The following is a 16,452-nucleotide window of genomic DNA, read 5'->3' on the forward strand; positions in this document are numbered from 1 at the left end:
TCCTGTATGATTTGGGGTGCAATATCTTTTAACTTGTTGGGTCTGATAGTTTTCCTCAAAGTAAAGTAACAGTCCATAGGTATTTGCATATTCTAAATGATTAACTTCTCCCATGATAGAAACTTTGTTTCCAGATGGCAGTGTACTGCTGGATGTTTTGATCTTGGTTTGAGGCACATGAAGCTGAACTCAAGTATTTACCTTGGCTACCCAAATCACTTGAATATTATTGAGTTTGTGGGGCATTTTTGAGTAAAAGGTTAGGAGCAGATTTCCATCACCTTGATCTAACAGGCATACAAAATGCATAGACACCATCAAATGGGCTTGGAAGTAGAACCATGTTAATTACTCTAATGATCTTAGCCAGAATCATATTGACAGAACTGCATCAAACTGACAGACTTGTGAATACCTATTTAGAGAGACAAGAGGGTTAATGACTGCTCTAAAGGCCAGTCATATATGGAAGAAACTATAAGAAGCACATTTTGAAGACACAATACTTGCAGACAGGGTTATTAAGAACATGTATGGTGTCCTTTTCCTATTCACAGGCCTCTTTAGCTATCTAGATTTGAACAAATGAAATATGTAAAATATTTTTTTATTAATAAAAGGCAATTTCATTTTCTATTATTAAAAAATAGCCACTAGAACCAGGTAGAAACCACTATTGGCTGTAAGTTTTCTGTGAGCCCAAGAAAATTTCCAGCTCTTTTTCTCTCTTGACTGCTCTGCTCACAGGTGACACTTGTAAAAAATGCCACATAATGCATGAAACTATACATCATATTAGTTACAAGCTTTTAATATAAACTAACTATTTCCATTGAAATAACCAAATAACATGAATAGCTTGAACATAAATACAAACTTGTACAGGTTGTAACAAAAGTTTCTGGTAAAACTGTTAATTTTGAGATTGAACTTATTTCTCTGGATTACACAAAAATGGAAATAATTTGCCATTTATTATTCTTAAATAGTGTAGTTATGTTAATAGTCAATGTGTCTTATCATTTTTAATCAGACTTCCTTGGGAAAGGGTTACAAAAATTGGAATAAGATGCAGAGAATTTTTAAACTAGTCTTTCCAAATTTTCAGACCAGATGGATCAAGAGCAGTCATGGTTACATGTGTGGCATTTAGATCCATCCTGCATCAACAAATATCTTTATATCCTTGAGTACAGCAGTATATTTTGGAGTAATTTTATGGCAATAGTATTCATTGTTTATGTTAATATTCTTATCAACTTTCATCATTTCTGTTTTTGAATATTGGGAGATTGGTCCTGCAACCATGAACTTTGGTCAAATTTTGAGACTTGTATTGATGGAATTGATCTGTTCATACTCATGCACTTTGGTGATTTGGAGCTAGATGCAAAAGTAATGGCAGTCCATCAGTAAAGAAAAAATACGTAACAAAAGTTTTTAGCATGTTCCAGAAACTTTTTCCAAGCAAAATTTATGAAGACAATCTCAATTGTATTTTCATTCTGTCGAGCAAAACATCACAATAAAAGATTACGTGAGCACAAGTTTCCTTTGTCAGAGTCAAAGCCCTTACATAAAGATGATCTTATCATGTAAATATTCCAGTAATAATCAGCAATTTAAGACATTTTTTCAGCAATTGTCATAAGACATCTGTCAATATAGTTTTCCTGCTAATTTTCACTTCCTAAGTGTCAGTAGGTTCTAAGCTATAATTCCACATTAATAGTGTGAAAATTGAACATCACTTTAAATATCAAACAAAACTTTGAAAAAAGACAATTAAAATTTCTAATGTACCAGAAACTTTCATTACACTCTGTATATACCAAGGAACCGTACTACAAATACACTTTTCAGACGGTTGTAGAAAACAACACATACAAAATATATGTCTGAGCTATAATCAACAAAACAAAATGTCAGATGCCATAGATCTATAGCTACACAAACAAAACAAAATCATTTGCAGCATTGATATAGCTGTACCAAATGCCCACAACATAAAAGATACATACGCTGAAAAACTTAATAAATACTTAGAACTTTCCCACATAATATAGCATCTGTGGAGAATGGATAAGCGTTTGTTCTACTAGTCCTTTCCTACCCAGGTATCATACCATGCACACTATACAAAAGTCTAGATCATTAGGGTCTCACATCAGTACACATAGAAAGCTACCATACTAAACATGTCATATAGTCAGGAAATTTTTAAACCCACTGTAATAATGATAATTCCACTGTAATAATAATAATTAACAATCTCTATCTGATCTTCATATTTTGTGAACTATTTCTTCAAAAAAGAAAGTTGTTTGAAATATTTTTGTAGATGAGAATGTTAACAATCGGCTTCTCTTATATTTTGTGTATAGCATTTCTTTTTCAAAAATATTAAATCTTCAGTATTAAATTGATATATTTCAATGTAACTAAGGAATAAAAATATTCTTTAATTTTATACCATAAATAAACTAATTTCATAGATGTTTTGTTAATATTAATAAGTATATTTACAGTTCTGTTAACTTTTTCATCTTTATGTCTTTACTTTTGTCATAATATTTTTTTATTAAAATCAGACAAGTGACTTCAATAATGTTGTTAGCTTTGTGGATGTGGACTTTTAATAATTTTGTTGTTTAATGACGAAAAGTACGAATTTGTGAATAAGTTATACTGGGTGATCAAACAAAAAGTTTACATGGGAGGAGTAGAAGTGACAAAGTCGTGAGTTAGCCTGGTTTGTTACTGCTTCGTCGTACATCACAAAAAACATTTGAATCTCAAACATTTATTTACCATGGGCTCAAGGGATAACATTTGTAATTCCTCATTTGCATTTCCAAGTTTATTCCTTGTAATGAAATACCAACAATCACCTTAAAAATTGAGTTATAAATTGGCTAATTAAATGATTGATATAAAGTAGTTTGTTACTAGAGGTAGATGTTAGGTACCATCTCTTATCTAAGTTAATAACTATAATTTAAGTAAATATTAAATAAATTTAGAACCTTCTGGAATAAAAGAACTGACCCGGGGCGGGACTTGAACCCGCAACCTCTGCTTGCCAGTTACGCCACCCGGACCCCGAGCAAGTCTTCGCTTCCAGAAGTATATTAATTTAAATATAACCTTACTTGGATAAATACGGTACTGCTGGGGACGACTCCTACGTCCATGGCCTAAGAACAACTCCACAATGGCACTCAGCCATTTAACGTACTACCCAGCAAGGTATATATGTAGTAGAAATAAACATCACTAAGCCCGATGAGTATATAATGAATTTTTTAAGGCAATCGTTGGTATTTCATTATATACTCATTGGGCTTAGTGATGTTTATTTATATTATTCCTTGTAATTAATCTTTTTGATTTCCCTATACTTGTAACTGATGAGGGGTATAAGGACTTTTTGGAAAGTTCTTATTAAAAATTTTATTTATTCAGTGTTTTTAATTATACAATGAAAGGTGAAATATGAGTTTGATTTTTCTCTATTATAATTTTTATCTGCTATCTTATGCAGTTAAAATAAGTAAACTGCATGACTTTGATGTCTCATTAAAATTTTTAATTTTTTCAGAATTTTTTTAATAATGAAATCACATTAAAAAAATTATGACAAAATGAAAAGTTTAAAAAATAAGATGATAATTTTATTTTTTAGAATATTGGGAAATACACCAGAACATCGAATAGAAATTGTGCAGCATGAAGGTATATTTCCGATAGTTGAATTATTAAGTTCAGAAAACAATAATTTAAAGAAGAACAGTGCAAGAGCAATTGCTTGGCTGACACAAAATTGTAGTGCAGAATGTGCTCAACAAGTAAGTAAAAGTTTAAAAATTTTTCTAAATTTTTAATTACAAAAATAAATATACAAACTACATTTCAATTGAATTCTTAAGAAAAAAACATTCTGGCAACATTTGGTTTTATGTCTGGAATGAAACCAATTAAATTTTTTTTAGAATGGGCTTAAAATTTAAAATTAAAAACAATGAATGGACTAGAATAGATGTGCTTGGTTAGGTCAACTGCCAGAGGCAGCAATCAATGGTAACAACCACAGATGTTGATGATTACAGTTGTATAAAAACAATGGTTGATGACTTATGGTCAGTAAAAAGACAATTTATTACAGTAATACCTCGACTTATGCTACCCTAACTTACGCGAACCTGGAATTATGCGATTTTTAAATCTCATTGATTCGTCTTTTGTTTGAGCGCCACGCAACTCTTGATTACTCACTCCCCCCACACTATTTGTTCAGCTTACATGTTCGGATGTGTCGCGCGGAATCGACGCATAGCTACAATTTATTTTGTGTTATTTATTTCCGTGTTTGTTATATCTACAGAGACTTGAGAGACTCTACTATGTCATCCAAACAAAGTAGAACTGATTCTTCTGCGTGAACAAGAAAAGAAAAACTTTATCTTTGGAATGTAAAGTTAACATTATTGAAGACTTCAATACAAAAATGAAAAGGGGTTACAAATTTTAGAAAATATAGACTCCAACGCAGAGCACATTTCTTCTACAAAACGAGAAATAAAAAAATTATTAGCATGCTATGAGGAAATTTTGCAGGAGAAAAAAACAATCTTTGAGCCGTCAGACGAATTTGTTAGATTTTATGAAGCCTTTTACATCAAAATAACTTTGGTTTACGATTTTAATAATATAATTTTTTATACATATCTATTATCTAAGATTTTATTAAACATTTTTTCCTAAATTATTGTTTTCTTTAGTCTCCAGCCCCAATTAAAAATAATTTGTATGTATTTATATGCGAAATTATACCCCGACTTACGCGAATTCGACTTACGCGGTTATCACTCGGTCCCACCTATAGCGTAAGTTTGGGGTATTACTGTATATGGTTTGGTACATCAGTAAATTTATCCATAACATAGAGTTCTTTTAGTTAAAAAAAAATAGTAATAAAATCAAAAAATGTCAAACTTAATTTGAAAATTTGTATTTTATTTATAGGTGAAAATCTCATTCTCTGATAGCTTTATTCAAAATAGAATCAAAAATAGTATTTTATTTATATTATTGTGTGTTTAATGGTATTTTTATTTGTTTATTGCATTTTATATTTTCATTTTTTACGTTTGTTTAAAGTTAGCTAACTTTTAGTGAGTCAAATAAATTGACTCATTTTGTAATTCATGGGTTATAGATTAGAACTGTTTTAAAAATATGTTATTTAGAAAAAATGACGTATTTGAAATAATGGAATTTTTCAGAATTTACAGCATTGCAACAACAAATATTACCAGATGAGTGAAATTAAAATTTTTAACTTGCTAATTGAAAATTCTTTGTTTTCAGCTAAGTATGTTGCATTTATATTTAAATTTAAAAATTGTATGAAACCATTGACCAGAATTACAAATAATAATTTTTTATGTTATGTTAATAACATAAAAAATATATAATAATAATACAAAAACAATAACATTAACAATAACATTAATAATACAAAAAATATATAATACAGTAGAGCATCGTTTATTCGAAAACCGGTCAACCGAAACGTTGGTTAACCGAAAGCTTTCCGGTCGGACTGTGTCGTACTGAATCGAACGTTTTTGATACTAGATTAACTTTTAAAGTATAATTTTTTTGTTTATATATTTTTCAATATATTTATTTTGTTTGTACAAAATAAAGAAATAATTTTTAACGATACAATAGCCTTGATTATTATTATAAAAATTTTCGTTAGGCTTAAAATCGACGAAAATTCAACACAAAGCGACATGCAACGGAGAAAAATTTCAACATCGGACAGGTTAATATATTTTTTCGTACACAATCGGTTAACCGAACAACCCCAGTCCCCAATTGATTCGGATAAACGATGCTCTACTGTATATTTATTTTGGAAAAAGAATGAAGAAAATTAATAATAAATGAAAATTTACACAATTTAAGATGCAAAAAATTCAAAAATGTTAGAGAACAGTTACTTTAAAAAGAAAAAGTTTAATAAAATTAGAGAAAAATGTATCAACTGACTAATTAATTCAATCTAAAAAGTTTTGAAAATATATTAATGTTACAAACTTAGGAAATTTATTAAAAAATTTTCCAGAGGAGACAATACATAAAAGTGTCATCTTGTCCTTTTCGCACCTCAGGAAATAACAGTCTTTTATGTATTGTCTTATTTGAAAATTTTTTTTTAAAGAAATTTTCTGAGTTTGTATTTAATGTTATGGCCATTTTATCAAATGTATTACTGTTCTTTTTTTCTGACATTGTCTTTGTTGCCTTTTGGACCTTAATGTTTAAGATCAAAAGGAAAGTGCCTTTCAAACAAATAATGTTTGAAGGGACTTTCCTGTTTAATTCTTTTTTAAAAATGAAAAACAATGAAATAGAAACTTTTTACTGAAAATATATTTATTATTTATTTAGTCTTTATATAATTTCTTGAAGTAACAAAAATTTCAAAAAGTGGCATTATCCAATTTATAAAATATCATTCTTCTGGAATTTTACTGTAATTCTTAAAACAATATTTAATTATATTTTATTTATTTTAACATAGATTCAAGGAGGTCAGGGACTCGATGAACTAATTACATTAAGTAATCATTCTGATAATGACGTATCTGAATATGCTTTAACATCTTTAATCAATCTTACTACTCAAGCTGCAATTAGACCTAGTCTAGGTAGCAGTGGTGTAATACCCGTTTTCATTAAAAATATTGAAAACAATCAAAACAGAAAACCAGGTAACATTAATATTTTATTTATTTTATATCTAAGAATATCATTGAGATAATTGTTAACAATTTTCAATGTTTTTATTATATATGCTTTTATTTAATGTATAAAGAAGAAAATTAGTCAGTTAGTTTTTTATATATTTTGACACAGTTTGAGCAAATACAATAAAACTTTTTTGGATACCATCTTCTTGTCTAGGAGGAGGTCAATGACTACTTTTGGTTGAATTAACTTCAACCGTCTACCTTCAATGTGCCCTTTTTTCTATCTGACTGGTGGGATGGTGGCATTTGAATAGGAAAATTACACAATGCGTCTTGATAGCTCATGCCAAATATCACATAAAAGAAAGTAAGAACAATACTGATGCAATGTTAACAGTTTTTTATTTTTGCAAGTACTTTCAACAAACTTATGTTTGCCATCTTCAAGCAAACAAAATTTAAAATGTAGAATACAATATTCTAACTTAAATGAAATAAATATCATTTAAATCAAAATTAAAGTTTGTTATGTGTGTGATCAAAGTTTGATTACGCAAGATGTTGAAGCATCATGCAGTGCATGCATACACCCACATCAAAGGTGTGATGGCAGATGCATATCACCTATACAAAAGTGCCAGCAAAATTCAAAAAACCCTGTTAACAACACTGCACTCAGTGTTGTTCTTACTTTCTTTTTGGAAAATTACTTAATACAAAGTTACCAAAGAGCACAAAATATGTTAAGATTTTTGAGGGTGTCATTTGTAAATATTTGGTTTATTTCTTGCAAAATTTGATTGGTTGACTGATTACCATTTCATAATTGGTTGTGAATGGTACATTAAAGTAAAATTAGAAACCCTTAAATTATCTTCTTGTGCAGGCAGAAGTCAATGACTAATTTTTTGTTGAAAAACATCAGTTCCTGTCTATGACTAATGAAATTTCATCATTCTGTACACATTCTTAGCAGGCACAAAATATTACTTGGACATTTTAGGATGCAGAGCGTGAATCTTTGATCTGTTTGCCTCAAAATTTGATTGTTTTTATTTTTGTTATATGAATTTAAGTAAGACTGATTTGTTTCTTTTCTTCTTCAAAGTAGATTTTTTTCATAAATTACAAGCTTTAAAACCTGAAAATTCCAGTAAATGACTTTAATAGACAAATACTTTTGATCTCTTATTCAGATTGTCTTCAGATCCTTTAACATTCCAATTTTGGAATGTAAAAATGAACAATGACGTATTACAAAATGGAGAGGAAAAATTTTAAAATATACAATTATCTCAATATTTTTCAACTAAAGTATTCATTTAACATACAAGACAATTATTTTAACATCAATATCTAACAACAGTCTGTTTAGCAGTAATGTTACATAAAGGTTGAGTGTGGATAATACAATGACATATTACCAAATGGAAAGAATTTTCACAAATAAAATTTTTTGTGGTGTGATGAATTTAAGAAATTTTTTATTGTATAAAATTATATTGTGCACAATCACTTTTGTTAAATAATGGTTGTCGATTATTGGTATCACTTTACATCATAGTTGATAATATGTCATCATTAAAGGCCTGCCAGGTGTACTATGTGCTCTTTTCTTCCTTGACATTAATACAAACACCTTTTGTTTCAGATTTGAACATCTCAAATGCTTCATGTGCTCTAATATGCTGTATTTGCTGGACTTTCCTAACGAGGGTGGCATTTTCGATATTAGCATGTAAATCATTCTTTGAAGCATGTATGGCAAGGGCTATGGTGTGTTTCCTGTTATTTATTCCATAACTATGTTCTGCTAGTATCTTACAGAGGGATCATTTTGTTGATCGTGTGTACTCAAGATCTTTATTGAATCTGTCATCTCTTATAGGAACTTTGTTGACTGCATTCTTTCTATTGTGAAGTAGTTTGTAAACCATGCAATTATGTCAGTATACTAAACTGGCCTCTCATTTTGCAGCTAATGCCTTGTATAACATGTTCATATTCTGGTCTTAATCAATTAAGAAGCATTTTGAGTTATTGGTGTGCATTAGTTTCTCTTTAACTAACATATTGTTAGATTTTTGTCATTTTTTATTTTGTTGTGTTACATTTTTTTTTTCTTATTATAACTTATTTAACACATGATAAACATGACAATTGTAGGATAAAATAATCACTCTTAATATGGTTTTCATTTTAATGTTGTTACTTTTCGCCCGGGTAGTGCCAGCAGATCTGTTAATGTAATATAAGCATACATCAATATAAGTAACTAACTGAAAAATACTTAAACTTTTATATATGCAAAATAAACAGGAGGGAGAAATGCTTTTTACAGAGCATTTAGATCTTATTAATATAGCATGTTACAGTTGATAGACAAGCATGTGTCTATCAGTTATGAGATACTAAACAAGATGGAATAGCTTTTGCTCTTTAATTTTAATTTTGTTTTCATTTTATTAATAATTTGTTTTGTTAAAAATCCATAATTTTGAGTTTTGTTCATATCTGTTTAATGTGAAGGTGATGTAGTTTAATTCTTGATTGCTTTCTACGTTCATTGGGGGAAAAGCACAAAATTGCTCATTCGAACTTATATAGGAACACACACAATTTATTAGAATTTAGGAGAACAGAATAGACTATTATTTAATATACATTATTTCTGTACAGAATAGTGGAAATGCATTTCAGGTTATTATTCGAACTTATCATATAGGAACTTGCATGGGAAAGAGAATAGACTTTATTATTTAACTGACTTAGATAGAATACTTTTATTATATTTCTGTACAAAGTGATGGAAATGTATTTCCACCACTTTGTACAGAAATAATGTATGTTAAATAATAATGTCTTCTCCTCACGTGTGTTCCTGTATGATAAGTTTGACACAACAATTTTGTGCTTTTTTTCTAGTGATGTAGTTTCTTTACATTCTATTTTCGTTTTTGTTTTTTTTTGGATTTATTCTTATGCTTCCATAGTAACAGAACTGCATTCTGACAATGTACATTTCATGTTTGAAATTACTAGAACAACAAGAATTTTTCACATTTATTGTATATTATACTCCACAAAAAGTGTTTTATGCTTATTTTAGTAACTACCTTATAATTTTATATTATGTAAATTTTTGTTTAATTTTATGTTTTATAATAGAAATGAAAAAATCTTCATTAAACCAATAAATTTTACTATCTTTATTACTTTGTATATTGGGATATTTAATATTCATATTTATTATATCTTTTTCTATGCTTTACCAAAAAATTCTGACTGAAATAGTAAAATTTTAAAGTACAACATTGAAATTTTGAATAAATTTTGAGAAAGTAATTTTACTTTCAAAAACTGTAATATCAAAATTTTACAAATACTTGTATTTTACAGTTTAAGAATCTAATAACTACAGTCTAACTCGGTTATAACATCATCGGATGTAACGACAACCCTAATGTAACGTCAAATTTTTTTCAGTCCCACAAGTTTACTATACCAGATAATGTTAAAAACCCACTTGTAACGACATAAAACCCTGTTTTAACGTCATATTTGAAGCACTCCCAAATTTACAAAATTAGATTACAAATTTTATTTCACAAAGAAAATACTATGTGTTTAGTCCTAGGGTCAGAGTCCACTTCCTAGAATGACTGTAGGTGGTACTTTCACCACCTGACTTCTGTGGGGTGAGGTTTGCTACACTTTTAACGACGTGAGGATCAGTTATTATGTACTCATTTTTAAATTACTTTATGCTAAATTGTTAAATATTCTATTATTTTTAATATAACATATTACATCAAACAGTTTATAAAGAAATAATTGAATTATTTTTAATTGGCACACATTAGTTTAACCTTTTTTGCCTTTTGATTCGACATTATTCTCAAAACCAGAAGTTCCGCCATTATTGAAACTTAAGATAAATGTAGTTTGCATTTTTATACATATGATAATAAGTTTATTATGATAATAATAGACCTCTCAGATAATGACACTCGGTTATAACGTCAAAAAATTTCCGGTCCCATGGATGACATTATAAACGAGTTAGACTGTATATTTTTATTCTTTTTGAGTTGGGAAAGATGCTTTCAGAAAACTATCTTTAATGATATTCCTCAAGCTCAGTAATGGGTTAAAAATAAGTAGATTTATAAGTGATGTTGAAATACAAATTAAAACATTACTTAATCAGTTAGTGAAATAAATAAGATATAATATTGTAATAATTAGTTGCTTACTAAGATATAATACAGGGTGGGAAAATAACACCCCTTAACTTACTTAACACCCCTGCTACAGAATATAGAATGTACCCAAAGTTAATTCACTCATGTCAGAAACACATTAGATGAAGGGGGAAACAGATTAATATGTGTTACACACAGCTGCCATCTTGAGTGCAATTCCAAAACTGTAAATGGGAAGGGAGTCATGTGACACATCATTTACAATCAGAATTTCACAAAGAATTTATTGATGAAATATTTATTGACCTACCTCAAACAGTTATCAAGTTGTGCACATTACATGATGTACTCAATGTACTGCCCATGAGCTTGTAGGAAAGCCCATAGCTGCCTCTCCCATTCATGCACAACATTGTGCAACACATCTGGTGTGATAGCACTGCATGCATTTAAGATCTGTTCCTGTTCTTGTTCCTCAGATGTGCCAGATTGCATATCTTGACAGTATACATAAGAGACTTTACTTGTCCCCTCAAATAAAAGTCCAGTAGAGTCAAATTGGGAGTGAAGGGCCACTCAATAGAGCCACATCGGCCAATCCATCTACCGGGAAATTGAAGGTGAAGATAGACTTGCACACAGCGTCCAAAGTGTGATGGGACCCTGTCTTGTTGAAAAAAGTCAGGAAATGTGCTCCTGCAGCAAGTTTACGTAACCCTCTATTGAGATTGTAACCAATGAAAAATGGACCGATAATTCTGGTTCTCTGTATCCGTCACCTTACTGTCACTTTCTGATCTCCAGTCATCTTGCTGGCATCAATCTGGTGAGAGATTTTAGAGGATCAGTGACACATGTTCTAATCATTAACTTCCCTATTATAACAGAAATTTGTCTCATCTGTGTGGAGGATTTTGAACTGAAAGTGCAGATCTTTCCATATTCTGTTCAGACACCATTCACTAAACTGGATCTGACGATCACAATCATCTTCACTTAGGTATTGTTGTAAAGGTGCGATTTACACTCATGCAGGATCGTATGGATCGACGGTCTGCCAATACCACATTCCCAAGACAGTCATTGTTGGCTGCAGATGAGGGACTTTGTAAATGATGCAAGCACTACTATGGTGGTCTCTTCACCTATGACATATATGGAACGGCCAGAATATTTCTTACGGACCGAATTTCTGGAGTAGGTCGGCAACTGCTACGTGTGACAGACTCTCGGTGTCGGATGAGGTCGATTAAAATCCCGTGCAATCACCCTAGAAATTCTCTCTCCTGCCATCGGGACGATTTCAATGCATTCTTCTTATGTTAGGGGCATTGTGTTGTCCATTCTTCACACCCGTAACAACAAAGGAAACACATCCATAACTCTAACTGTTCGAGGTAGGTCAATAAATCTTTTATCAATTAATTCTTTGTGAAATTCTGACCCTAAATGATGTGCCACATGATCCCCTTCCCATTTATAGTTGTAGAATTTCATTCAATATAACAGCCATGCCTATAACACACGGCTATCCGTTTCCCTCTTAGCTAACATGTTCCCGACACGAGCGAATTAACTTTAGGTACATTCTATATTCTGTAGCAAGGATGTTAATAAGTCGATGATGATAATATGATGAGAAAAAGTATATTATTAATAAATAAGATATAAGTTGAATATTGTTGATAAAAAAAATCAAACATGCAAGTTTTTCGAGTAGCATTTGTAGTAATTATTATAGAGTTTCTAATTTCTTTTTTGAATAAATGATATTTAGTTAACACATTAATATGGAATAAATGAAAGTCTTAAATTTTATATTGATAATAAAATAACATATAGGATTATAGGTAATGGTATATAATTTCAGATATAAAATTAAGTAATTTTTATAATTTTTTTTAATAGGAGTCACTGAATTAGTTACAGCCCTTTGTTTATGTTGTCGAGATGCAGTAAATAGAGTTAGAATAAGAGAAAGTAACGGTTTGAAAACTCTGCTGAATTTATTGAACAGCGTGGAGCAAGAATATCTCCACGAACGTATTATTATTTCTCTTCTGGCATTCCGATTCGACGAACCTAGTTTAAATGTACTTCTCGATAACGGATTTATCAATTCCTTAGTCAAACATCTCAATAAATATGTAATTGAAAATAAAAAGTATCACATCCTAGTGCCGACAAAAAGTGATAGTCTGTGCAGTTCAAAAAATAAATTGGAGGAGGAAAAGTTTGACGAACAGTACACAAATTCTTCAATAATAAACGAAGGTAAAATAAGTCAATATAACGACGAAGAAATAGCATCTAAAGAAGTTTCACAAAATGACTCGGAAACTGTAAATTTATGTGAAAACGTTTCAAGAGCACCCGAGATAACCGAAGAATGTGACAGTGATTTTGATAACGAAGTAGCCGATGCTACTGCAAATATGCAAAAAGAAAATAATTCTACCAAAGTTTTTTGTATAAATAGTCCAAGTTATCAAGAAATTCAGAACGAACAGTACGAAGTAACTTTTGGTTCGGAAGGTGCCTTTGATAATCAATTATCGGATATTTGCAGTCCTTGTAGTACCGGAAGCTGCTTTTCCCCCGATCGTTATTCTGTCGACTGGAGTCTTCCTTCTCCTCCTCCTTCCTACGGAGTCTGGTCACCGGCCGTTTCGTCTAGGGACGATTGTCAGTGGTCGCCCAATTCATTTCTTTCGTCTCCGAAAAGAAATACAGACTTCATTTCTATTTCGTCACCTTCTTCTCCAAGTTCGTCGTCATCTACTTCACAGTCGCCACAAACGGTGCAGCTTTTGAGGTATTCCCCGGTTTGCGAAGAACATATATCGGAAGAAGAAAACGAAAATTGTACCGAATCGTTTGCTTCTACAAAAGATCAAATCACCGAATCAAATCTAAACGTCGATCGTGCCCAAGTAACTAATTTAAATACAAGTAAAACAGAATCGAGACAAAAGTCTACCGTTCGCACCCAATCCGAAAAGAGAGACGTAAGTCAACTTTATCCCAATAATTCTAATGACGAATTTATTCAGCCGACGTTAAAATTATGCGAGAACACGAAAAGGAGAAGAATATCTGCCGCTAGTGACATTTCCGGACATTCTAGTTCCCGTAAAGAAGACAAGCAAAATTATAATGTCGGCGATTATATTTTAATGCATCTGTCGCATTTTTCTCAAATGGAAAAACCAACATATAAAATTGCTACAGAAGAGTGCATTCAAGCATTGTTAGATTACGCCTGTTACTTATCTACCACGGCTCGAGCCGAAAGAATTCTTTCGCGTTTGACGTCCAATTATTATTGCTTCGAACACTTGATTAATTTCGGAACGACACTGTTGATTAGGAACAAGTTAACCATTCACGATTCGAGTATCTGCGACAAATGCAACCACCTAAAATTGCTCCAAAGTAAGCTGTTGAAAAATCTCAGTTTCGTGGCCGAATCCGGATACGGAATGGGCGTGTTGTGTCACATTCTTTTAACCGGATTGGATTCCGAACAATCGTCTTGCATTCTCGCAATTCCCTATTTAATAAGGTATGTTATTTAAAACTTTTAATTTGTCGATACAGAAATTTAGTGTTCTCGAACACGTGTAGTGTTTTTCGATCTAAGTTATCTTTTTATTGTCGGGGAAAGATAAAAACGCCGACGTACAGGATTTAGTTAAAATTCTGTACGTAGATAAATCGTCGTCGGCGTTATTACTGGCCATTACGGAAGGCCAGAGGGTGGTCCGGGCAATAAGATCTCGACCGCAGGAGGTTTGGGTTCGAATACCTGTAATTTATCCCGAGTAGTACGGATCGGGACGTCGTTTTGGGATAAAGCTTTCGAAAATTCGACATATGCGGCAGAAGTAACGTTCTCTTCGAAGAAGAACGGTCCGATAACTCCGTTAGCGCAACAATTAGTACATTTCTATCTCTAAAAGTTATTAAAGTTTGGGTCCCACCAGTGGCCAAGCGGTCTTCGTACCCCGAACACGGAGTTCGGTCGTAGGTTCGCGCCTCGCTCGGACGGGCAGACCAGGTGGAGTTTTCCGGGCTTTCTCCACGTCTAACGCCTAAATAGGGCCAGTTTCCCTTAAAAGATCTCCCGGAAGGCATCCCCTCTAGGCAAATCGGCCTAGTGTTGCGTTGCCATAACTAAACAAACAACAACATATTAAAGTTTTGCGCGAATTAAAAATCGCCCCGCGTATAGCTCCACACTAAATTTGATTTCATTTTAGTTTACAGAGATGAGCGAACTTTTACGATAAAATTAGAAATGGATGTTTTGCTTATTGGTGTAATCGTGCGTGTCCGTTCTTTTTTGGTGACGATTTTCCACGGTAAAATGACTTTTTTTGAATTTATTCTTTATTTCAGGAGAAGAAATTTACTTAAAAGGATTCTAATCGATTGCTACGGCTTGGAAATATTAATGAATCTGCTGAAGACGAAGAACGATATTTTCGAGACAGCGGTCAACAGTTTGTGCGCCTTGTGCCAACACTTCGTTCGTCCGTTTGACGTGGCCCACCCCAGCGTCGGCGACGAAATTCGGACGAAAGACCATAAAGCCACGTGCAGATACGCCGTGGACGGCGACGGTTACGACGTGAAATTCGTTCTGGACGACGGCGGGAGCGTGGGTGCCAGAAGATCTCAACTGGTGCAGAAGTCTTCTTTCTTCCAAATCATGCTGCAGGGTTCGTTCGCCGAATCGGCTCAGGAAAGCATCAAGTTGCCCGAAGTTTCGGAACGCGCTCTCGACGTCATATTTCATTACTTGTACGACTGCAAAAACATGTGTTTCAAATTAACTTCGGCCTCCACCTCCGTCCTGCTGGAGCTGATGGTCGTCTCCGACCGATTGCTCTTGAAGGAACTGGAAAGTCGCGTGGTGGAGGAAATCGTCATCCGTCTGTCGCCGGAAAACGTCTGGAACGTGTATTTACATTCCAAGAAGTACAATTACGTGGAGCTGAATAACGCGGCTCTCGCCTACATTCTAGTGGGCGACATGCAGTCCGAACGCCGATGTCGCGCCGTCTCTAGTCTCTTTTCTCTGGAAGAAGCGGCAAATCACGTGGAAACTTTCATCAGAGACAAATTTCCCGAGTCCAAAGATCAACCTCTGTACAAAAGACAAAGATCTAACGAAGCTTCCTAACGTTAAAATATTCCCGTTTGCCATCAAATTACATTTTGGAAGGAAAATTGTATTTATAGAAAACAATAATTTGCATAAAACTAAGATTTAGTCCGAATTATTTGTTATTTTAAAGTAAAATATTTGAAGTTTTTATATACCGATAAATCAGACCGCATCGTAAGTGATTTCGTTTACTACTACTGTTCGATGCGATTATTGAAGAAAAGTAATGAGGGAAGATTATAAAAATTCAATTTTGTATATATATATATATATTTCTGTTACAAAATATATGTAACATGTTAATATATGC

At 32.3% G+C, this 16,452-nt stretch overlaps 1 protein-coding gene across 1 annotated transcript in view; it reads left to right on the plus strand.

Annotated features, from left to right (window-relative positions):
- The window catches only part of Rnb (R and B), a 32,320-nt gene extending 16,079 nt beyond the window's left edge, over positions 1–16,241 (plus strand). The window contains exons 4-7 of the mRNA XM_067279119.1: positions 3,686–3,848; positions 6,596–6,785; positions 12,878–14,534; positions 15,371–16,241. Coding sequence (XP_067135220.1) covers positions 3,686–3,848; positions 6,596–6,785; positions 12,878–14,534; positions 15,371–16,157 — 2,797 coding nt within the window. The 3' untranslated portion in view covers positions 16,158–16,241. The remainder of the gene's footprint in view (positions 1–3,685; positions 3,849–6,595; positions 6,786–12,877; positions 14,535–15,370) is intronic.
- Positions 16,242–16,452: the final 211 nt, after the last annotated feature.

The sequence above is a fragment of the Centruroides vittatus genome, unplaced genomic scaffold (assembly GCF_030686945.1).
Source record: "Centruroides vittatus isolate TY-2023 unplaced genomic scaffold, ASM3068694v2 contig_854, whole genome shotgun sequence".
Taxonomy (NCBI): domain Eukaryota; kingdom Metazoa; phylum Arthropoda; class Arachnida; order Scorpiones; family Buthidae; genus Centruroides; species Centruroides vittatus.